This window comes from Genypterus blacodes, unplaced genomic scaffold, assembly GCF_046128005.1.
Source record: "Genypterus blacodes isolate CSIRO-AG114 ecotype Tasmania unplaced genomic scaffold, CSIRO-AGI_Gbla_v1 ptg000015l_1, whole genome shotgun sequence".
NCBI lineage: Eukaryota > Metazoa > Chordata > Actinopteri > Ophidiiformes > Ophidiidae > Genypterus > Genypterus blacodes.
The window spans coordinates 6,929,705-6,955,000 of record NW_027466829.1 but is presented as its reverse complement, the minus strand read 5'-3'; the positions used below and the strand labels follow the sequence as shown (position 1 = coordinate 6,955,000).

At 47.1% G+C, this 25,296-nt stretch overlaps 2 protein-coding genes across 2 annotated transcripts; one reads left to right on the top strand and one right to left on the bottom strand.

Annotated features, from left to right (window-relative positions):
* Nucleotides 1–12,425: 12,425 nt before the first annotated feature.
* On the bottom strand, nt 12,426–19,537 carry scamp2 (secretory carrier membrane protein 2). Its single transcript, XM_076140680.1, has 9 exons — nt 19,278–19,537; nt 16,810–16,881; nt 16,409–16,495; nt 15,685–15,796; nt 15,258–15,386; nt 14,806–14,965; nt 14,601–14,702; nt 14,217–14,334; nt 12,426–14,090 (listed from the first exon to the last, which is right to left on the bottom strand). Exons 1-9 carry the CDS (start codon nt 19,332–19,334, stop codon nt 13,953–13,955), a joined length of 975 nt encoding a protein of 324 aa, XP_075996795.1. The 5' UTR covers nt 19,335–19,537; the 3' UTR covers nt 12,426–13,952.
* Nucleotides 19,538–19,847: 310 nt separating this feature from the next.
* Nucleotides 19,848–24,860, top strand: mpi (mannose phosphate isomerase). The gene is made up of 8 exons (XM_076140679.1): nt 19,848–19,955; nt 20,641–20,768; nt 21,559–21,759; nt 23,105–23,246; nt 23,409–23,588; nt 23,872–24,045; nt 24,187–24,395; nt 24,470–24,860. The coding sequence occupies exons 1-8, from the start codon at nt 19,940–19,942 to the stop codon at nt 24,680–24,682; spliced, it is 1,263 nt and encodes a 420-aa protein (XP_075996794.1). The 5' UTR covers nt 19,848–19,939; the 3' UTR covers nt 24,683–24,860.
* Nucleotides 24,861–25,296: the final 436 nt, after the last annotated feature.

Genomic DNA, 25,296 nt, shown 5'->3' with positions numbered 1-25,296 from the left:
GTGGAATCTTGTAATTAGTAATACGGCCATTTAAAGTTAATATATTGTGTGAAATTGCCATTGCAAAGTAGTTCTATAATAAGCATGATAATGTTTTGTCAGCAGGTGATTATTGTGTAAGCTGATCAGGACGCCGAGTCATTATTAATGAGTCATGGATGCTGTTCCAGTTATTAGCAGTCCAACTGTGTCATCGTGACAAACATCTCTCAGACCTGCTGAGGGCACATGGGGTCAAACACACGGTTCACACACAGGGGTGAATGAGGTGAGGTCACCGACTGCTGCAAACTCTGGAGGCCTCACACAGGAGTTGCTGCTCGTTCGGCCCCTGGGGGCTCTGGGAGTGTTTGACAGAAGAGCCAAGGCAAGACGATGTGCAGAGGAGGCAAGAAAAGGAAAAGGACTCAGCTAAGCACAAATGGCCTCCCAACACTGGATCAGCTCAGGGCCGGCAAAATGGAAACTGACAGTGCCTCATAACAGCACACACACACAGGAGAGGGGGGGGGGGGGGGAGAGAAAAAAGAGAGAGAGAGAGAGAGAGAGAGAGAGAGAGAGAGAGAGAGAGAGAGAGAGAGAGAGACAGCTGTGTGTGTCTCAGCACTCAGGTGTGTCCAGGAAGGTGAACGTGTCCCTGGTGAGTCTTGGTGACCTTGGTTTCTATTCATGGAGATGTGTGTACACGTCACTAAATCCCAGGGAGAGTGACCCCTCAGTGTGGCACCACAGGGAACACACACACACACACACACACACACACTCTCCCTCCCGTTTCCACTGTGGCAAGGTCACAGAGCAGAACTGCTGTGTCATCCGGTGGGTGAGGACGCTGTTACACAGCAGAATCTAATGCCTTGGTTACCTTCACTACTGGAGAGAGTTTACAGCTGCTGATGACTGAGCAGGTATATGGAAACATGAACACAAACATCTCATGTATGTATTCATTCATCAGCGAGCCTCCTGGAGGATCCATCATTCAATTCCTGTCATTGAAAACTAAATGCACTGTAGTGCAGTTTGTTGTTTTGAGTTCTTTTATTTCACCGTTTTTGCTGAATCATATTTAAAAGGCTGTGACTTAGCAATGATGGTTCATAATTACTGTCCACTGTTGATGTTTATGTTTGTCATTAACACACTCATATAGTTATAGAAGTCGTTGTTTATGTTCTTATCTTTAATGATACAGGAAATCATATCTGTGTTTGGTTTGAATATTAAATGTTTGTGATATTAAGGGAGAGAGAGAACACTGTGATAGAGACGTCACCATGAGCCACGCCTATGAATATACAGAGGGGGAGAGACAGAGAGAGAGAGAGAGAGAGAGAGAGAGAGAGAGAGAGAGAGAGAGAGAGAGAGAGAGAGAGAGAGAGGATGACGTCGCCTCATGTTTTCTTTAAACTCGCTCCTTCAACATCATTCCTCATATTTATACAAAATCTTTAACTTTGCATCAGTCAGGGTCAAAGATCAAAGCCAGCTCATCATGGTGCTCACTAAGGTCGCTACGGCAACAGCGAGGCAATCTGGCTCCACCGATTTACTGACTGTGAATCTTTAATCACCCTGTGCCGCCGCCAGGCCGACTCCCACCTCCGTCACATCCATGTCACACCGTCACACAGTGTGTGTGTGTGTGTGTGTGTGTGTGTGTGTTCCTCCCAGTTTGTTGTTTCCATTACTGCACTCATAAACAGGCTCTAGTACCGAAACATGGCGGTTGCGTATCAAACGTCATCATGAGTGTGTGTGTTTGTGTGTGTGTGTGTGTGTGTGTGTGTGTGTGTGTGGGGGGGAGGCAGGATCCACATGTAATGATTTGATGAAGTATATTCCCACTGATCCTTTTGCTTTACCTCCTCTGTCCACCCACATCTCCATCAACCAGGGAGGGATTTACAAAAAAAGAAGAAAGGACGACGATGATCAAAGGATCTGTGAAGCTCTGCTGTGTGAAAGTCTGTTTCCCATCAACCAGCTCCTGTGATGAGTGCGTGTTGTGATTTGTTGAATGTGTACCAGTGTGATGATGGTTGAGGAAATAGCTGAAGTGTCAGTCAGACTCACAGAGGTCCAGGTAGAGGGTTACAGGAAGTCCCGTCTCATTTGAGGAACAGTTCTTCTTTGTTATATAAAGAGATGACCTTTGTGAAATGTAATGAAATACCTGGAGTGATATTAACTTAAGAAATTAAACAGTGTGACAAATGACTGTTGCCTCCTGCTTCTCCTCACACATGTCCCATAAATCCCATTGCTTCCTGTCGTTGCTTTTGCCCAGAATTCCTTTGTTGTGCTATAAATCAACATCCTGCCCGAATCCAAGCTTCACAATATAAAAGAGCATATTTCAGAGGACAAGAAGTGATATTAATATGTCAAAATGAAAGATGTTGAGGTGGGTCACTGCTTAGAGGTGGGAGAGAGGCCTGATCCTCTCACACACACACACACACACACACACACACACACACTCCTCACTCACCTCAGGGAACAACAACATGTTCTCACACACAAAGAGTCTCCCAGCTTCCTGGAATCGCTCAAGCACAAAAACATGTTCAACCAATCTGAGACGGAGGGAGAACTCTGATAGGCTTTGACTCAGCACTCACACACACACACACACACACACACACCAAAACACAGCAAACACGCACAGGCAACTAAGCCACACACACACACTCACAAATTCAGTGTGGGAGAGTTCATCAGAGTAAATTGCTGACACCAATCCATGTCTCACCCTGTGGCAGCGTGTGTGTGTGTGTGTGTGTGTGTGTGTGTGTGTGTGTGTGTGTGTGTGTGTGTGTGTGTGTGTGGAGGATAGATAGATAGATAGACCAATCCACCAATCCATGTCTCACCCTGTGGCAGTGTGTGTGTGTGTGTGTGTGTGTGTGTGTGTGTGTGTGTGTGTGTGTGTGTGTGTGTGTGTGTGTGTGTGTGTGTGGAGGATAGATAGATAGATAGATAGATAGATAGATAGATAGATAGATAGATAGATAGATAGATAGATAGATAGATAGATAGATAGATAGATAGATAGATAGATAGGTGCCTTATAAACTGTCAACACTAGAGGGCACTGTTCTACCATGAGAAACGTAAGCAGCAGTTATAATATTTACATATGTGTTTCAAAATCGAATTGAACATGAAGTAAATTCTTTAATAACAAATGTCTGGCACCCTAAAATGATCTATCATTATTATAATGATCATCGGCCTTAAATTCCGTCAGAAACAACCCGTTTTGAGGATATTGAGGTGATATTGAGATGATTTAAGCTCACAAACTTTTCCAGTGATGGAGGCTTTATGTTCTTGTGGAGTTCCTTTCTATTTTTCAAATTTATGTGTTGGGGTCAGTAACGGTACATGAAAGCTCGTCTGGCTCTGGTGTCAAACCTTCACAGCTTCGTATCTCAAACAGCTCTGGGGCAGACAGAACCTTGTAATACTAAGGTCACAATTTCATCCATATAATAGAAAAATGGATGCCTGGCTTGCAGTCAGCGTGGAACCAGCAACCACCCGGTCACCTCATCATCATCATCATCATCATCATTGAGGCTCTAGGCTCCTCAAAAACACAACCAGGCTCCAAAACCAAGCAGAGAGGAAACACTACGGTCATCTTTCCCATAACAACAATATTTCCGTCCAGCAAAAGCAACATGATCCCCTCATCTATTCCTGCTCTATTGAAGTGCTATTGATCCCAGTGTTCTGAGCTGAAAAAAAGGAGGTAATCAATACTGTGAGTCCTCATCATGGCTTCTCCAGCCTCAGCAGCCTCACAGCCTTAAATAGGGACAGGGAATCGTACTCCAGCACCATGTGAGAGCATTCAAAGGCTAAGGCCCATATCAACATACCGACTGCATGTTAATAATAGAAGAAGATACAAAATGATAGAAACATAAACAGGCCCTATGACACAACGCATGCATGGTTGATCCAGTTTGTTTTGGATGTTCAGACAGGAAGCTGTGGCAGCAGATGCACCACAATCACCAGCTAACTACACTGGGGAATGTTTAAAGCTCACACACACTGTTTGACTGACAAATGAGCTCCAGAAGCCCAGCAGGAGTGAAGTTCAATAGACAAAGATGTGATGATGAAAGTGCATAACGGCCAGAATCAGGGCCAGAATCAGCCGGGCCTGGCAGGCTGGAGGCTGAAAGTCATGAGGTCTGGCACTTACAGGACTTCCTGTCTGACCGCGACGCCTCCACAAACTCAAACAAACGTATTCTACAAGCCTGTTTCACTTTTCTCTCATTATTTTGAACAATCAGAACATTTTATTCTCTCCAGATGAATTTAAACACACTTTCCTTTCATTCTCACACACTGAGTGACTGCTGGCGTTCATCACTAAGATACAGATCTATAGATTATGTATTATGATAATATAACATGGTATTACTAATAGTTTGAGTTGGGCTCAGAGAGACAGACTGAGTGTTAGATGAGACTCATAATGAAGCAAACAGCGTTTCAGTTTTCGTCTGCAGATATTTGCTTCCTTTAACATCGGTGCTGAAAAAAGCTGAGTCACTTTCTGCTGAGTGGTGCAGACTAACAGTGCTGTCAGTGTGTGTGTGTGTGTGTGTGTGTGTGTGTGTGTGTGTGTGTGTGTGTGTGTGAGTGAGTGAGTGAGTGAGTGATTCTATCAGGCCCTGGCAGGTGATTGCAATAATTCCATATTCAGCATATAATGTGCTTTAAACCGGGGCTCAGACATCTTCCCGACACACTCTCTCACACACACACTCACTCTCTCTCTCACACACACACACACTGAGTTGAGACAGGCTCCACATTGCATCCAGAGCTTCTTGATCATCCCCATGGTGACTCTAAGGTTCACACAGAGTGTAAAGCTGTGATGTCATGCAGATCCACTCCCTGCTGTCAGTCACTGTAAGAGAATGAAAATATGTCTGGATTTTGGAAGATTTCTCCTTAGAATCTTAGTTTGTACTGAGGATAAAAGTTGTTTTCTTTATTTTAGCTGGTTTGAGTCGTCTGTTGCACTTTGAAACCCACATGGTCTCACTCTTTAGGAAACGAGACCATCCTGTTTCTCATGGCAACATCTTCTTTCACTCGGGCTGCTCAGGTTGATGTTCAGAGCTCATCCTGGCCACAGCCGACGCCTCCACACACACTGAGCACCACACTGCACTGACCTCTGACTTCGGAGGAGAAGTGGGCGGAGTGCCGGGTTATAAACAGCTGCAGCTGCTGGTCAAGGTCGCAGGACTTCAGGTCCACGTCCCAGGATCGGATCCCTGTCAGGAAGGAAGAGAGAGAGAACCCATGAGGACGACATGAAGCAGTGAAGGGCCACATCAGCACTCCATCAGATTAATAAACCTGGGACAGATCTTCACTCATTCATCGTCTGTGTGCTGAATGTCTGTTAACATGACTTCTTTACTTATTAATGATGTAATGGACTGTGTGAGATGAAGTATGAGGTTTGTTGTAACAGCTTGACCAGCTGCATTTTCCTTCAGTCACTGAATTATTCATCTCTCTTATTACTGGACATCATTTAAGATTATGAGCTCTCACAAAGGAGAGGATCGAGCCGACAGCGATCAGATAGAGCTGATTAACAAAGCACACACACACACCTGCACACACTGCACCTGCACACACACATGCACACACATGCACACACAGCTTCATGAGGTCCTACTGGGTGCAGAAAATAAGATACATATCAACATACACACACACGCACACACACACACACACACACACACAATTAGAAACAATGTTGTCCTGATATTCCAATCCTCCTTATGTGTTGAAGTCTCAGGAAACAAGCTTGAATGTGTTTTGTTCTCCATTAACTGAGGAGGAAAGGAAAGGTTCCCTCCCTGTAGCCTGCAGAGATGCTGTGTCACTGTTAGCATCTTCTACTCACTGAAACAAACCTTTACAGTTTGCAGAGCCAGATACTTAGATTCCTCCTCCTCTCCTGCAGTCATGTGTTATACCAAACCCATGAGACATTACATACATATACAGGCTAATGTGTTCATATGAAAGCCTTCTGCCTTGTAGCTGAAGCATATCTCTGAAACATGCAGACTGTGTTGCCTTAATAAGACTTATTGGCTGTGAGGATGAAAGAAAGTTCAGAGTCCAATCCTGTGCACATCCTGAATATTAAACAACCAACTAAAGACCGAGATCCAGACAGAAAGACTGACGGGGTGGAAATGTTTCTATTGATATGAATGCACGCCATCATTTAACAGCTAATCAGATACTGAGTCATTCATTGACTTCATATGAGTGTGATGTTCCATCTCCTCCCTCTTAACTCACAAACACAAACAACAGTCAGGGCTGCTTAATGCTGCAGCTAAAGACGAGCTGTATGAAGTTTCCTGATTCAGTGCTGCAATAATAATGAAAGGTGAGGACGGCGGGTCAGGGCAGTGTTTCCACGCTGTTTAAGGGGAGAGGAGGAGAGAGAACAACCATCATCAGTCATTCTCTATTCCCCCGCTCCAGCTCAGAGCTCCACTGAGCCCTGAGGCGTCCGGCCCGGATGTCTGCTCCAGCACTGCTGCACAAATGCTGCATCTTAAACTCTAGACGTGTTTGTAATGTTAGATTGGAGTCTGTTTCCAAGCACAACAAATGTGGGAGAATGAAAGTATGCAGTAGTATAAGCACACATATATGCACAGAGAGTCTTCATACATATGGATGACGTGGAGGATCAGGCAGATGGTGAACTTCCTGTCACTCTACATTTACAGCAGCAGTGTGTCTCTGTGTGTCTCCGTGCTCTGTGGTGTAAACACATGGGAGAGTCTGGCAGTGCAGCATAATATGGGTCTTAAAGTGATACACCACCTAAACTCCTCCCTTTGGATTCTAATGGCAGCCGTGTTCACAACATAAACAAAAGGTCTCTGCTGCAGCCTGATCCCCTCTCCTCTGTCCTGCTTCACCTTGATGTCCCCACATGTGTCCACCCCACACACACACACACACACACACACACACACACACACACACACACACACACACACACACACACACACACACACACACACACACGAACTGAGGCTCCATAGATGAACATCAATGATAATCAACTATAATGCATATGAGCCTGATGTCAGCGATGTCATCACTATGAAGGAACGGCACCTTTTCAGTGTTATTGGAACGACTCTCATGTTACTTATAGCACTGTAGTTGAGGCGATTGATTACTTCCCTCCAACAGACAGATCCAGCAGCTGATGTGTAAGGAGAGTCAGTGGCAGGTGAGTCACAGTCAGTCACACAAACACCAACCTGGATGAAGCAGATCGATGCTGTAATGAGCCGAGGGGGAGTGATACTGTGCTCGCTCTGTAGCAGCAGTGAGAGAAAGCCCAAGGGGACAAGGTGGGGTTGCTATGGCGCTGCACTAGCATTTAAAAGAGGGATTGATTGTTGGATCGAGAACGGCTGTAAGTTGAGCCAGCATGGCAGAAATAGCTGGTCAGCATCCTGCGCGCACACACACACACACACACACACACACACACACACACACACACACACACACACACACACACACACACACACACACTCATATTGTGTCCACTTCTGTGCATCTAATTAACAATCTGTGAGGTCCTAAAGTGCCAGGCGGCCACACACACACACACACACACACACACACACACACACACACACACACACAGTAATATAACTGATGAATGAACCTAGATCTAAAGTGTACATTGAGTTATTAACCCAGCTATACTAGTAAACTCCTTGTACATCAGTGCTTCAGTCAGCTGATGCTTCCTTCCTCACACATCCTTTCTGTTTTATGATCGCGGCCCTGCAGCAACAGAAGTTGAAGCTCAACAACATCAACATCTTCCTCATGTTACATCACTTCTTTAGAGTGCAGGAGGCAGCAGAGTGCGTGCTGTCCCATGGTGCAGTGCTGCAGCAGCTGATGCCTCTGGATCTCATTCAATGCGTCAAACATCCCGGTGAAGGAAAACACAACTCCAGCTTTCACTCTTTCCCTGAACTTCCCAGCCTCCCTGTGCTTTGCTTCCATCCCAGGCGGGACGCGGCGGAGAGGCGCACGGAGCGTCCCGTCACTCACCCCGCTCTGTGTGCTTCCTGGCGGCGTCCAGCTGCTGCTCCGTGCCGATCTCACCGATCACTATCAGCATGTAGTGGCCGCCCCGGTTGAACGGCACTCCGCGCCTGCGTCTCCCGCCTCCTCCCCGGCGGTTCCGTAGTCTCTCCTCGGACCCGGGTGGCGGCGCGGTGAAGGTCTCATCCTCCTCTACCACGGGGAGCGCACCTCGTACCTGCATCTCCATGGCAACAACCCCTGCATCCGACGCCGGGGCTATTTCCATCGCCATGACAACTACTACCGGGACTACTACCGGTGTGGGCGAGGGGTACGAACTGGGGGGCGGGGTGGGGCGGGGCGGAGGTGGGGGGGTGAGGGGTGAGGATGAAGGAACGATGAGGAGGCACATAAAAGTATTCCGGTGACACATTTCAAAATAAGAGCACTTTTGGGCTTCAATTTCCACCGTGATTTGATTCAAATCGATCATTGTGATACTTAATTTAACACTAAACATATTTATTGATTTCCAAATATGAGAAAGTAATCAAACACTTTCAGTGGAGTGAAAACGTGTACAAGAATTCCAACGACTTTAGTTGCGGAGTGCAGCACTGTGGAGGATTCATACTTACACAAAGTATCTGTTCCACCAGCACACACTTCACTAGTCCAAACTTGAATAAGTCTCCTCAACAGTCTGACAGGCTGCGTCCTGAGTCACAGCTGTGGTCTTCCTCTGTTGTTGTGATATCTGGCACCACCCAGTGGCTCGACACGTTATGTTCATCCACCTCAGGTCAAACTCACATGACTATGGGACTCATGTCTCAGTGTGTCTCATACATTACTTTGATATACTGTCGACTTTTAAACAAAAACATGGAACGATGAAAAACAGATTTTGTTTTGTGAAGATACAATTAAAGGACAAAGTCACTTCATGGGATTCATTTATTTTATTGAAGCTTTATTTACTCAGGATGGGGTGAACAGCTACACACACACACATTAACAGGATGCAGCGGTGTTGAAACAAAGTCCGTGTTTTGTTTATCTTGGGATATTTGCTCATGTGGTTATCGTATTTAGTAGTTTGCATGCAAAGGTTGTAATTGCAGGCTTTATGTTTCCGTTTAAGTCAAGATTCCCCCCTGTGTGTGTCTCCTTATCCGTGTTGTGTTGCAAAAATAAAGTTGAATGATGCTGCAAATTCCCCAGCTTCCATTCGGCATCATTACGGCTGCTGCCCCCTAGTGGCGTCAACGGTTTGAGCTAAATGCACATGTTCTCTTATTTTGGTAGTTACCTGATGTTTCCTTCTCTCTCTTCCAGGACCTTCAGCTGCAGGTCCTGGAGAGGCGGCTCGTTCCAGTCACAGCTGGTGGACCAAAGGGAGAAACCATGCCGGCGTTTGTTCTCAGAGGGAAAGATAAATATGACAGCAGTTAGAACAAATGAGAAGTGTGATCCAGGATCAGATGGCATCACCGCACTGAGACGGAACTTTACAAACAATTTGATGTTTGGTCGCAAAATATACCTTCCTCAGAATTTCTCAGACTCAACTCTTTTTCCACTTCCGTCTCTGATTAGGTCACGTGGACACTCGGGCACCTGCTCTTCTTCCGCCTGCTCTTCTTCTTCTACTCCCTTCAGACAGCGCGCGAGCTTCACTGGCGCCTCATGCTGCTCAGGACATCAGAGACGCGCTTCACATTCCGCCTCACTCAGAACACACTTCATTGATCACCATAGCAACCACCAAACAAGCGTACCAAAGTCATGACATCGATATGATCAATTATGTCATCTTGTTCATAAAACGCTTGATGACACAATCATCACAAATCACGAAGAAATAGGGAATTAATATAACAAATCTGTCCCCGAGCTCATTTATTATCACTTGATGGGGACAAACTTTACCACGTGCATAAAGAGAGACAAAAATGAAGAGAGCCTTGAGAAAGAGGTCAAATTGAATACAAAGCTGGCGTCAGACAAGGAGAAGAAGGAAGAGCCTAAACAGGATGAACCAATGAATAAGGAGCAGGAGGAGGTGCAGGACGAAATGAAAGAGGACGCTGGTGAGGAGCAGCGACCAGAGACAGTGGAGGAGAACAAGGAGGAAGGGGGCTCTGGTAAGGAGGGCAAGGAGACTCTCCCTCCGGAAAACCCCAGTAGCCTGAAATCAGAAGTTGGATAGAAAAAATCTGCAAATATATGAAATGGTCAGAGAGAGAGAGAGAGAGAGAGAGAGGACATCAACAACACTGGACGAGCCCTAGCTTTGAATGAACTCAAGGGTACAGGTGGGCTTTTCCTGGTGCTGTAGGTTGAAGATATAGTTCAGGGAAAACAGAGCAGCAAACCCTGTCACAACGGTTGGTTGGACACATATGACATGACCCTCAAGGATGATCATCCAGCGTCCAAGTCTGAAGTTCCACCTGAAGTAGGAAATTTGAATAATTTCAGAAAGCGTATAAGATCATTCAGTCATGACTTTATGTGTGGAAACTATCTTTCTTTATTGTTGTTATTTTGTTATTTGTTACAGTGCAGCTAAACTAGTAAACTAAACCCTCCCGGTCTATCAGTGCTTCAGTCAGCTGATGCTTCCTTCCTCACATTCTGAGAGATGAAGGAACGATGAGGAGGCACATAAAGGTATTCCGGTGACACATTTCAAAATAAGAGCACTTTGGGCTTTCATTTCCACCGTGATTTGATTCAAATCGATCATTGTGATACTTAATTTAACACTGAACATATCTATTGACTCTCAAATACGGTAACTTAATTAGTGGAGTGGAAACGTGTACAAGAATCCCCACGACTGAATGGTTTTACTTGCGGTGTGCAGCACTGGATGATTCATATTTACACTTGAGAACAAAGTATCTGTTCCACCAGCAAGTCTCCTAAACAGTCTGACAGGCTGATTCCTGAGTCCCAGCTGTGGTCTTCCTCTGTTGTTGTGATATCTGGCACCGCCCAGTGGCTCGACACGTTATGTTCATCCACCGCAGGTCAAACCCACGTGACTATGGGACTCACGTCACTCCGCCTCCTCAGAGCATGACATCGATATGATCAATGATGTCATCTTCTTCACCATCAATAAAACGCTTGATGACACAATCATCACAAATCACCAAGAAATAGGGAATTAATATAACAAATCTGTCCCCGAGCTCATTTATTATCATTTGATGGGGACAAACTTTACCACGTGCATAAAGAGAGACAAACAGGAAGAGAACCTTAGGACAGAAGTCAACTTGAATATAAAGCTGACGTCAGACAAGGAGAAGAAGGAAGAGCCTAAAGAGGATGAACCAATGAATAAGGAGCAGGAGGAGGTGCAGGACGAAATGAAAGGGGACGCTGGTGAGGAGGAGCAGCAGCCAGAGCCAGAGGAGGAGAACAAGGAGGAAGGGGGCTGTGGTCAGGAGGGCCAGGAGACTCTCCCAGGCTTCTTGGAGATGATTTTGCCTCGGCTGGACTTTGTCAAAGTCTGTAGCGAAGAGAACACAGAGACGAGGGAGGCAGCAGACTCAAGATGTGTTGTGTTGGAGCAGGAGGAGATGAAGAAGGAAACCAGGGGGGGGGAGCAGCAGGTGAAGAACAAGCTGGAGAGGTATTACCCCTCAGACTCAGACAGTGTCTTTAAGGAGTGCAAGACTGAGCTGTCAGACTCGGAAAGTGTTTTTGAGGAGTGTTCGTGATTTTCACCGGCAAGTGCGCGATAGAAGCATGAATGATGTCATTGATACATCATTGACACACACACACTACTTTGAGACGGTGGTGGAGCACAGCAGGGTGACGGGTCGTACTGGGCTGAGCCTCGAGCTGTGGCAGAAGAGGAGAGAGCCTGTGTGTGACTTTAGGCTCTCGGCCCAGGCAGGGTGGAACAGGAAGCTGTAAAGATGGAACTGTGTTTAGAGGAGCAGTGGACTCCATAGCAACAGGTCATAAGGAATATAGACCTCACCTGTTCACCTGTCAGAGAGCCTTCATTAGAGTTAAGAGTACAAGTTAACAGGAGAATCTTTTGTTGAATGAATCTTGAATACTTGGTTTTTATAGAGACATTGTTGTGTTTGTGTTTTACAAACCTGTTCAAAATAACGTGTCTGGTCTAATCTGTGTTTAGATTAGAAGACCTGTTGTCATGTTCACACACACACACACACACACACACACCACCATTGATTTTGTTCACAACTGCTGAGCAGCTCATCTGAAGGATTGAGAAGTGAGACAAACCATTTGATTGAAATGAAAGCAAAATATTGTTTATTTGACGTGATTGAAATACAAAAGGCACTGAATTCTGTTTTCTCCCGATAAATTCATACAGAATTAATACAAATCTTGTCAAACATAATGGAATCAGGACGTGGGCCACCTCTCCCTCTCTCGTCCCATTAATCAGCTCTGAATCTGCATTTGTTCGTCTCCGTAACAACGCATCCAAGCCCTTTCTCTTCCACAGCATGTCGCATAAACACCTGCACGTCTTCTATCATCAGAAATCACGTAGAAAATATACATCAGTCCACAAAATAATTTAGAGCTCGGTGGTCTCGGTCTCACGAGGAAGACTTGGATTGAAATGAGATTCTAAGGTGAAGAGTAAAGGGAGGAGTCAAGCTGTGAATCATTCCAAACACACTCAGGCACGCTGATCAGAGAGAGACAACAGGAGTCAGATTTACATTCTGACACGAATCAGACACAGCGGGGGGAAGTGTGGCCTTCAAGTCCCACGTCTCCCCTCACACCTGTGATCAATCTCCACTATAGGAGATTGAGCTCTGAGACTTTTTCTGATTAGTTCCATGATTCAATGCACTGCTGCCCTGAAATACACAAAACAAGATGAAGCACAAACCAAACCTCCTCCTGGAATCTGCAGGATCTGCTTCAGATTCTTTAAACTCAAGACGTCTGAAGCTGCAAACCAACTCAGCGTTCATGTTTAATAAAAGAAATCAATGTTTGTTTTGGCCTCCGTGTGAAAAGTAAACAATTCTTGAGCAAGGCACCGTTTGAAGCGACTCATCAATCATATCATGCTGTTCTAAAATAAGGACTTGACTGAATACATAGTGAAGTTAAAGTGGATCATTGAAGTCAAAATAATACCCAAAGGTCAAAGGCCAAGCGATGTTTGTGACCCTGGAGCTGACAGAAGAGAGAAGAAGCCGATCAAACACCCGATCATGATAACTACAGTATTTGAGAAACATAAATACATGCCAACACACACACACACACACACACACACACACACACACACACACACACACACACACACACACACACACACACACACACACACACACACACACACACACACACACACACACACACACACACACACACACACACACACACACACACACACAGCCAAAAAGTGCACACAAGTATACAAAGCCCAGACACGCTGATATAACAATCAGTCAACTTCATTGGTGGCAGATTTCCATCCCATAATGCACTGGGGGAGGGGAGGGTTTTTCTTTTCTTGCCTTTAAAATGCCAACAGAGCCAGAGGACGTCCCCTCTGCCTGCAGCTCTGCCAGAGACACACATGATCCTGAAAAAGCTAACATGGGGAATTAAACATGCAGGGATGGAGGCGGGGCCAATGGAGGAGGAGGAGGAGGAGGAGGAGGAGCCTCGCTGAGCTCAGGGTCTATAAGTGACAAGGTGAGGAGTTAAGACATCGTGACCTTATCACCTACAGACCGTGACCCCTTCAACCCGGCTTATCTACGCCCGGTCTGCCCTCAGTTGTTTCCCTGGAAGGCTCCCTGAGCGGCGGAGGACGCGGCGCTCTGGAATGATTTATTGGTGATGACGCCCTGGGAGAACTCCTGCTGGGCCTTCTGGAAGCTGGCTCCAGTCCGGCGGTACATGCTGTGCACCTGAGGAAGAGGAGAGGCTGAGCCATGGGTATCTACCACAACGACTGCTTCTAAAGGTCAGTTACTCTTTAAATACGTGACTGGATGATTCCAGATTCTTTGTGGGTCAAACTTGAACACGCTCACCATCTTCAGCAGGACGATGGACAACACGGCACAGATGGTGAAGAGGATGGCCACCACGATCATGATGGCTCCCACTGGTTTGTTAGTAGCGATCATAGTGAAAGCAGCGATCCAGCCGCTGGAGAGGCAGACGTGGACAAAGACATGATTACACTTCATACAACAGGTGAATAACTGACAGCTGGAAGACAAACACACACACACACACACACACACACACACACACACACACACACACACACACACACACACACACACACACACACACACACACACACACACACACACACACACACACACACACACACACACACACACACACACACACACACACACACACACAGTCTGATCACCTGAGACATCCAATCAGTTTAATCTCCTCACCTGTTGCCCCACTTGGGGATGCCAACAGCCTGGATGATGAAGATCATCACTTGGCAGAAAAACACAAAGAAGAAGAAGAAGAAGCTGAAGGAGCTGTCAGTCCTACAAAGGGAACAAGAGAGATGAGCAAGTTACAAGAATTCAAATCCATCTGTGAGTTCTTGGGAGGGATGATGACGAAGATGAGGAAGAGGAGGGGACCCACCTGAAGGCCTTGTAGATGGGCCGGTACCAGCAGAGGAAGGAGCACGGAGCGAAGAGGATGAGCCAGAGGATGGAGAGGCCAAAGTCCACGCCGTACGACGAGTCGGTGGTGAAGAAGGCCAGACACGCCAGCAGGTTGAGGAACAGAGTCACGCAGTTGACTGAAGGGAGAGTGGAGGGAGGAGCAAGCAGCCATTAGGCCCAACAGGAAGCTCCTCCTACTAACAAGACTACAGCTCATCTCAGCAGGTCAACACATAAACACCAGAGAACAAAATGAAGGAACAATGCCAAAGCATTAATATCATCCACATCAGCAGGTAACATGCAATGTAGCTATGCTGCCACCAGAGGGCACAGGATGACGTCAGTGTGTGTGTGTGTGTGTGTGTGTGTGTGTGTGTGTGTGTGTGTGTGTGTGTGTGTGTGTGTGTGTGTGTGTGGTGCACTCACACATCCAGAGGTAGTACATCATCTTGCAGACCCTCTGGTACTCAACTGGGATCTCTTCTGAAAAGTCCTGGTAGAAACAGGGTTTGACCGGGAAGAAGCTGGGAAGCGGAGGCCAGTTGTTCTGTTTCCCTGTGAAGGCAGATCAACCACTCACTTAGAGAGGGAACGTGCGGTTGGTTGGAAGAAGCATTCTGGACGTATCGACAGTGTAACTCTCCGTCTGTGTGTTTCTATGTGAGATCATGTGACGTCAAGACCCCTGAAGTCTTTTGTGTGTTATGTTTCAAAGCTGTTGTTATTCATACAGTTCTCCTTCTCATTGACACACACACTGTGCTATCCCTTCACTCTGTGTCGGTGCGTTGCTTCCTGTACAGCCTGTTACAGACGTAGAGGAGAGCAGAGGGCAGGTCGGCTTCTTCCTCACCTCCCGGCCCTCGGCCCTTCAGCTCCTGCTCTCTGCGGTCGAGCTCGGCAGCTTTCCTCTCCAGCTCCTCCTGCTGCCTCAGCAGGTTGGCCTGAGCTGCTGCTGCTGCGGCCTGGACAACAACACACACACACAGACACAGAGACACAGAGACACACAGACACACAGAGACACACAGAGACACACAGAGACACACACACACACACACACACACACACACACACACACACACACACACACACATTGAAGGTACAGGAGTGAATGTGTGTGAGACATAGAGGCACATTGGATAGAGACTGTATCACACTACACACACTCATATTACTACAGTATTACTAATCTTTGACATATTGAACACACTTCAGAGGGGTTGAGTCATAACACAAGTCAGCAGTCTTCTGTTTGCCTTCACTAATGCCTAGGAAGCGTATCTGCATGCTCTGCAGATCTGGAGGTTTGACTCCACAGTCAAACAGAACACAGCTGAACTGAGCGTTTGTTGCTTTTGTTAACACTAAACATAAACAAACAAGACATCCAGTCCCTTTAGGACCTGACAGGTCGGTGCTCTGAGGCAGAATGGAGAACAGGTCAAGACATGATGTCATTGTTCTCTTTAGTCTTTAGTCTAGAAGAGCAAGTTAACATGTCAACCCCTCCAGAACAGGAAGTGATGCTTTAGGTCAAACAGCAGCGCTCCAGGTGAGATGGAAGCTCCACCCACCTTTGGACTGGGCTCTGTGGAGGGCTGCAACACGGCAGGCTGGTAGGGCGAGGGGGTCGCTGGAGTGGTGTGAGTGGCCAGACCAGCCTGGAACACACACAGAAGAATGAAGACATGACAAGGACACACACACACACACACACACACACACACACACACACACACACACACACACACACACACACACACACACACACACACACACACACACACACACACACACACACACACAGAAAGAGAGAGGAGGGAAAACGAGAGCGGTGAAAAGAAGAGGATAGGAGGAGGAAAAGGGCGAAAATGAAGAGATGATGGAGGAAAACAGAGGATTGAATCCAACAGAGAAGAGGAAACAGGGATGAAGCAATGCATAGCAACCACTTTAACAAAACAGGAAGTCTTACTGGTTGCTCAGGGAAGTTGTACTGGTCAGTGGGTTCAATGGTGGAGCTGGTGGCCTGTGTGACAGAAGGGTCCTGGGAATGAAGGGAAACTCATCAATCACTCTGCTCATCATCACACAGTGAAGTAAAGTCACATATTAACTCTTTCATGCCTCAGTGTGAGTTTAGTGTTTGAGGCGTTTCTCTTTCCTGTGCTCTCATTGAAAAGCAATACAGGCTTATCGCATTCCATGAATACTTCTTTCATGAGGAAGAAACAACTCTTACCTCTAAAGCTTCGTCAGACAGAACCGTATGGAATGTAAAACATCTTCACTTTCACCCTCCTCTCTCCTAACCAACAGGATTTTCTGACATTTAACCTTTAGAAACAATCTAAGCCCATAAAGTCCAGTATCATCTGGACCCACAGGCCGAGTCATAAAGCACAACCACTGCCAGGCACTGGTGCAATAACACGTAAGAAAGTCCTGATCAATCATTACCTGGGAGGAACTCCAGCCAGAGCAGATAGGGAAGGAGTTTCAGTAAAGTGTGTTCTTTGTAATCAGAGACCAACTGGTTTCTAACTGATGTGAGAGAGTTTGTAGAGTCTGACAGGTGAAAGTCTGACAGGAAAAGAATGTTAAGACCTATAATTACTGGATATCACTTCCTGGATTGACATTAGAAAGATGAAACACCCTCTGGCTTCTGTTACACAAAGGGTTAATAGACTATGGGGACATTCAAACAGCTTAACGTGCCAAAACTGTATTTCTGTGATTGCCATGGGGTAAAAGGAAGAAAGCAGTGGAATGCCATGGCAACAAGCAGTAAGTTGTCTCAGGGTCCAAGCTGAGTCAACCTGAGCATCAGAGCGGGTTCGTATCCTGGTCAGGGAGTCAACACACACACACACACACACACACCAGGAAATGGGAGCTGCTGTAATCACGTCTCCATGACTCAGGCCTGTATGATTATATCAGTAAGAAAAGACGGAGGTGCGCCCGTGTTACAGTTGTTAGTTTGCTCAGCCACTTCCACACCCTACAGACAAATAGTGACGTCAGGGCTGACACTCTTAACGTGACACTGCAACACTAAACACACGCTGGCGATTTTTACAGGCATGACAAGAAAGCATAGGTCTAATAATCTGGAGGGTTTTTTTAATCTGATATCATTTTTTTCTTTTATCTGATACAATATTTTCATTCTCAGGATTATGAGCTGTATTTTTTATGCACAGTTTGCATAAATCTCTCACAAAGACGACACAGCACACTGAAACCTGTGCCTGGTACAAGGTGGGTTCAGAGAGGGTTGCAGTGGATTCAGTACAATCAACCTTTCTCGAAGGATGACGTGTGTGTCTTACTTTTTTAGCAGAGAATATAAACCAACTGCTGTGAAGCCATATGATAAGATGACCACAGTTCTTTGCTGCTGGTAAAGATTAGAAACTTTGGACAAAAGAAACTCCGCCACAGTCACAACGCCTCCTTCACTACATCTAAAGAGATGAGCATTAAAGGAGAGATGTTGTTGTTGCACAGTCGTTTATGAGACATGTGAGTGAGGCATGACCTCAGTTTCATTTTAATGTATGAGTCACTCTAGGGAAAGGGCACGACTGAGCAACCAGGACACCAGGGTCGAGAGCCGCTCAGGACAATACATGATAAGATCTAATCTGGCTTTTTTCCCATGGCCCATAAAATGTCGTTTAGTTCATCTTAACACCTATGTTGTAAAATAAATCAGGTCTGTTAAATACAATCTTAAAGAATACAGGCATAAGAGCAGAGTGTGTGTAAGATATCAGGACAGAAATACTATTCTTTTCCCTTACAGTGCCCACAGAGAGCCCAGGTCTGATGATGTTGACATAGAAAATCACAAAATCCACTTCAGCATCAGACTGAGCAACACATGGGCAGATATCTTCAGTCCTCCTTGTTGTTTAGACGTTGTGTTTGATGCAGGAAATTCTTGGGGACATAAACGATGAAGTTCCAGCGCAGTTACAGACTGAACACTTCTGAGCCACATCCTGTTCAACGTTACCATATTCAAGAGCTAGCTAAAACCCACACACGGTCTGATAACCTCACTTTCACTGTAGTGATCTACGATAATATGAAATGAAATACAAATTATCAGAAACCAACACTAACGCTAATTCAAAAAATAATTATATGAAATTCATAAATTGATCAGAAACGTCACATATTGATACTTTTGCTGCGCTTTAACTTCCTGCAAATCAGCTCCATCGACAATCCCGCCCCCTTTGTCCAGTAAAGCCTACCGATTGGTTGAAGGGCTGCCAATCATGCACCGTTGACCAATTGCAATCGAGAAAGCAGAGGCAGCTTCCTCCCCGTCATACACCCGACAAGTTATTTGTGTGGCTAACTGGTAGCTAGCTGCCTAGACTCACACAGGTAGCTGTCAAACCAAAGGCACAAACACACACTTACGTTGAAAGGGTTGTCACTTTCCGGTTCGGCGAACGGGTTGCTGTCAAATCCCGACATTATGACCTGGCTGCGGGTTGTTTGATCTTGTTTGAGCGGAGAATAAACAAACAAATACTTCTCTCTCTCGATTGAGAAGTCTTCTGTCCACTTCCTCGGGTTTTCGGCGCATGCGCACTGAGCCGACCTGGAGATGACGCGTCCATCGATTCGTCTGGTTGATGGCGTGAGGAAGCAAAGTGCGCCACCTGTTGATTCTTACACTGCGAACACACAAGGCAGAGAATTACTGTAACTGCTGCATAGATGTTGGGTTTAAAAAAAAAATCTTAAGCGGAAGTAGCTAATTTATTACATCAAAATAAAATAAAAGAGTCGTTTCTACGCGTAGTTGTGTAGACGGGAGGCGTTTGTGTCTCCGCGCACCGACAAATACGCTGCGCAGTATTTAAATCAACGCTGTGGCTGATTGATTGTGCGTTAAATTAATTAGTTGCGTTAATAATATGAGAGGACGTCTGATATGGACGTGTCATATTTTAGTTTCTATCACCTGTCGTGTTCCGCCGTAATAACATTTGTGACGGTTTTGTTGTGATGTGCGCTTAAACTCTCCTCCCCTCCACCGTGACGTCACCCGGTCTGAGCCAGACGACGTTGCCACCATGGAGGAAGTGAGAGGTGAGTGATCGAGTCCGCCTCAGATTCGTCCTTTTGCCTGTTTGTGTAGCGTGATCGGTGAAGCTTCCGCTACATTCCAGCTCTTTATTCCGTCGTAAGGAAGCTTCTTCATCGCTGTGTCGTTTGGTTTGCGATGAGGAAGCAGAACGCCGCTCTGTCTGTGTGTGTGTGTGTGTGTGTGTGGACGCTTTGGTACCCAGGCAGCGAAACAGCCCGCTGACCACTCAGTTACACATCTAATACAACACCGTATCCTGACTAATCTGCGGGTCGAGTCTTTGCTTAATAGCAGCAGGACGTTTGATTCAGCTCGACTCAGGCCAGAGCCATCTTAACTTCGCTGCATACAAGCAGCTAAACTCATATTGATTCATTCATCCCTTTGGTTCCGTTTGCGTGGTTCGGTATCGATCCTGGGCTCTGATGTACTGAGGAGTGTTTCTGGTCCTGGTCTGTCCTCTGAGGTCTTTTAAGGACAAAATCCTAAATGCGACCTGCGATGAGTTAATCATTTATTGGATTGATTTGTAGAGACTGACCTGTGCTGATGCTGCTCAGACTCAGACTCAGGCTCAGACTCAGTGATCAGAATAGGAATCCTTTGTTATAAAATGCCGGCCTGTCAGATTTGTCTCCACAGTTGTGTACTCACTTGTGTGTTTTTGTTCGCTTCCCCCTCTCACAGTGTTTCCCCTCCACTGTCCGGTGCAGAACTATGCGTGGGGGAAGGTGGGGCTGGACAGCGAGGTGGCCAAGCTGGTGGTCGGTGGAGACCCACTAACGGCCATAGAGGCGGGCAAACCCTACGCCGAGGTGAGACACAGAGTCCAGCTGGTACTATGATGTCATCCTGGGTCCTGTAGAGTTATCTGTGTTAGAATAATCAAGGGAACGTAGTAGGAACTCGTTATCATCGTCCTACCTCGGCTCCTTGGCAGAGAGCCGTGTCGTCTCTGTGCCTGGAGACAGTGGGCGTCTTTATTTAGCCACAGTGGCTCTGCAGGGGTTCAAGGTCAGTCAATCGGGCTCTGACAGCAGAATGTCACTTGCCATAGGTGCTCACACTCACGCAGAGAGTGTGTAGATAGTACAGACGCACAATCGGACTCAGTCAGGCTATGTGGAAGGAGGCAACACTCGCATTACAGTGAAGGGTGTGAGTAATCCTCATCCAGAGTCATTTACACTGAGGGACATGATAGACCTAACTCACTTATCACTCAGTATGAACCGGCTCAGGTTACTGCATCAGATGTGTGCAGTACTGTGTGTGTGTGTGTGTGTGTGTGCATGAACTGTTCTCCTGGAGCCAAAGGAACAGCTGGGATTTCTTTGAGTGAAGTAGGATTCTTGTTTCCAGGCCAACACACACACACACACACACACACACACACACACACACACACACACACACACACACACACACACACACACACACACACACACACACACACACACACACACACACACACACACACACACACACTTCGTCATTGATTTTGTTTTTCACACATTCGTCATGCTGAGAGAAATAAATGAATAATAATAATACTAACTGGCCCGTTGTGTTTAATGATGAAGTCCCCCCTCCTGTGTTGTGCAGCTGTGGATGGGTACACACCCCAAAGGCGACGCTCAGATCAAAGACAACAGGATCGCTCAGACCACCCTGGGTCAGTGGATCGCTCACTTCCCCGGCTGCCTGGGCTCCAAGGTCAAGGACACCTTCCATGGCCAGCTGCCCTTCCTGTTCAAGGTTCTGTCTGTGAACACGGCGCTGTCCATACAGGCCCACCCCAACAGAGTGAGTCTACACACACACACAGGCACACACACAGGCACACACACACACACACACGGCCCTGTCCATACAGGCCCACCCCAACAGAGTGAGTCTACACACACACACAGGCACACACACAGGCACACACACACACACACACGGCCCTGTCCATACAGGCCCACCCCAACAGAGTGAGTCTACACACACACACAGGCACACACACAGGCACACACACACACACACACGGCCCTGTCCATACAGGCCCACCCCAACAGAGTGAGTCTACACACACACACAGGCACACACACAGGCACACACACACACACACACGGCCCTGTCCATACAGGCCCACCCCAACAGAGTGAGTCTACACACACACACAGGCACACACACAGGCACACACACACACACACACGGCCCTGTCCATACAGGCCCACCCCAACAGAGTGAGTCTACACACACACACAGGCACACACACAGGCACACACACACACACACACGGCCCTGTCCATACAGGCCCACCCCAACAGAGTGAGTCTACACACACACACAGGCACACACACAGGCACACACACACACACACACGGCCCTGTCCATACAGGCCCACCCCAACAGAGTGAGTCTACACACACACACACACACACACACACACACACACACACACACACACACACACACACACACACACACACACACACACACACACACACACAGCCCTGTCCATACAGGCCCACCCCAACAGAGTGAGTCTGCACACACACACACACACACACACACACACACACACACACACACACACACACACACACACACACACACACAGGCTGAGTCATCATTATGCTGCTCAGTGTTTAGCTGAACCCAAAGGTGACATCATCTTGTTTGTTTTGAGTCAAAAATCTCAAAGGGCCTCAGATTACAAAGATACAAACGTCAACAAAATACATTCAGCACGTTTCAGTTTCAGTTACTCAATGAATTCCACACACAAGCTGGAGGCACTGTGGTTACCAGACTGGAGAGAAGTAAAGCCTGGCACGGAGGAGAGGGAGGGCTGGGGAAAATCAATACAAAAGGAGTAAACACTCCTCTTTATCCAGAGTGTGACAGCTGGATACAGCAGCACATACACACACACACACACTGCTCATAAATCAACCAGCGGCTTCAAACGCTTCATGTTATTGGAAGAGGATGTAAAAAAAAACAAGTGCATGTGAACCAAAGCCAACGAGAAAATTATACATTTATTAACCAGTCATAGAAACGACCCAGTTCAGCATTAATGCACTGTGTGTGTGTGTCTGTGTTTGTGTGTGTGTGTCTCGTTGGTAAACCTCTTCCTTTGTCATTGTGGTCTGGTCAGGATTTAGCCGCTCGTCTCCACGCTCAGTTTCCGGAGCATTATCCAGACAACAACCACAAGCCGGAGATGGCCATCGCTCTCACCCGCTTCCAGGGCCTCTGTGGCTTCAGACCTGTGGACGAGATCTTAGGATTCCTTAAATGTGAGTCCCAAAATGCCCCAGGAAGAGAGGAAGAGAATGTGGAGAGAAGGCAGATTAGAAAGATAGATTTGTGGGTTAAACCCAAACAGATTCCTTTAAATAAAGCGTGTCATGTTTGTTTGTAGTATGAAAGCTTACCTGGTGTGTGTGTTCCTCCGCCAGGTGTCCCAGAGTTCCATGCTCTGGTGGGCAACGAGGCGGCGGAGGAGCTGCAGTGCAGCGAGGGAGACGCCGCCCGCACCGGCCAGGCGCTGAAGAAGTGCTTCACCAGGATGATGAACTGTGAGAAGAAGGTGTTCGTAGATCAACTCAACATGCTGGTGAAGAGAGTCAGTGAGGAAGGTGAGGATGCTGAGGGAAGCAGTTCACATCAGCACTTGGCTGTGTTTGCTAGAATAAATATGAAGATTGAGTGTGAAAGTTCAGCGTCTCTGCTGCGTCTGCAGTCTCACCGCTCTCACACTGCCTCCTCCTTCTTAAGGTGGATTCTCTGGATTCTTATGTGATTATATATTAAGGTGGTTTTGAAGTAAAGTTGATTAAATATCTTTATTTTGCATTTACAATCTGTTGAATCTTACGGAGCAATATAGAATAAACTCATGGATGTTTCTCTCCGTTTCAGCTGCGGCAGGGAAGGACACATCAGACAGCAACAGCCAGCTTCTGCTCCGCCTCCACTCTCAGTATCCAGGAGACATCGGCTGCTTCTCCATCTACTTCCTGAACTATGTGGTCCTGGAGCCGGGCCAGGCCATGTTCCTGGGAGCCAACGAGCCGCACGCTTACATCTACGGAGGTCTGTAGCTGCTCTCATTATCGGGACGGAGCTGAGGAGTCCAATCTGTAGAGCTGCAGCACCTCTGATAAGCACACAGGGTCAATAAGCACACTCTCTCACTCTCTCTCTCCCTCCCTCCCTCTCTCTCCCTCCATGCAGACTGTATCGAGTGCATGGCCTGCTCTGACAACACTGTGCGGGCCGGCCTGACGCCTAAGTACATCGACGTGAACACTCTGTGTGAGATGCTGAGCTACAGTCCCGCCTCAGTCGCCTCCAAGATCTTCCCATGTGTCCAGGATCGCTCCGACCCGTGCGTCTTCCTCTACGACCCGCCGGTGCTCGACTTCACCGTCATGAAGATCCAGGTAGCAAACCGACTAAACGAGTCCACAGTGTTTTAAGAATCCATCTCACAGCTCTAAACCTCTGCTGCTCTCAGGTGCCGTCGGCGGTGAAGCAGTACACCTTGGCCGCCGTCGACAGCGCCGGCATCCTGCTGGTGATCGAGGGCGAAGCCACGGCGACGTCAGCCACCGCTCTCTCCGACATCACCCTGAGGCGAGGCACCGTCCTCTTCATCTCGGCCAACGAGAGCGTCTGCCTGCACGTCACGTCGGGGATGACCATGTTCCGAGCCTGCTGCCTCCTCTAGACGCCTGTGGGCTCTGCTGGTTGATCTCCTCAGCTCCCTGCTTCGAGTCAACAAGGTTTAGAAGATCATTATAGACAGATCCTAATCTTAATCATGCATTTTCTAGTAGCCAAGAGTTTTACCTGTCTGTGCTCACTGATGTCCTCAGTCTCAAACCTGTTGTGGACAGCGGTGTCCCGTAGCAGAGGGACACGCACCAATCCAGCAGAGACGGATTTCTGCTGGTTTGGTTCATCACTGTTCTCCCTCTTTTTACCTTTAGAGCTACTATGGGTACAATTAACTACCTTTACATTTCTTTGTGCTCAATAGAGCGACCAAACCCTGATGAGCACCGGGTCGTCTTCCTCCAACGTCACAACAATCTGTGACATAATTAACATATAGCTTGAAAAAAACGTCCCATCTTTTCCACATCCAAGTTGGGAACAAATGTCCTTGTGTAGTCAAGATGGAGACGTATGATGTAATGCGAGTGTGAGACGCCTGCGCATGTGTGTGAGAGCAGTGGGAAGCGTCTGCTCTGTGACAGAGCGGCGACAGAGCTCTCAGTCAGCATGAGGGCATTTACACGTTTGGGTCGTCGCACGATGGTGCTACGGGGCTGCAGGGTC

What these genes read in the sequence shown, in the direction of transcription:
- scamp2 (XM_076140680.1), bottom strand. Translation starts at nt 19,334, where the DNA reads ATGTCGGGATTTGACAGCAACCCGTTCGCCGAACCGGAAAGTGACAAC. An exon ending in GATGTACTACCTCTGGATGT is followed by an intron (nt 14,966 to 15,257) that starts GTGAGTGCACCA and finishes CTCTCCCTTCAG; the next exon opens with TCAACTGCGTGACTCTGTTC. An exon ending in CCATCGTCCTGCTGAAGATG is followed by an intron (nt 14,091 to 14,216) that starts GTGAGCGTGTTC and finishes CCTCTTCCTCAG; the next exon opens with GTGCACAGCATGTACCGCCG.
- mpi (XM_076140679.1), top strand. An exon ending in CGGGCAAACCCTACGCCGAG is followed by an intron (nt 20,769 to 21,558) that starts GTGAGACACAGA and finishes TGTGTTGTGCAG; the next exon opens with CTGTGGATGGGTACACACCC. An exon ending in TACAGGCCCACCCCAACAGA is followed by an intron (nt 21,760 to 23,104) that starts GTGAGTCTACAC and finishes TGGTCTGGTCAG; the next exon opens with GATTTAGCCGCTCGTCTCCA.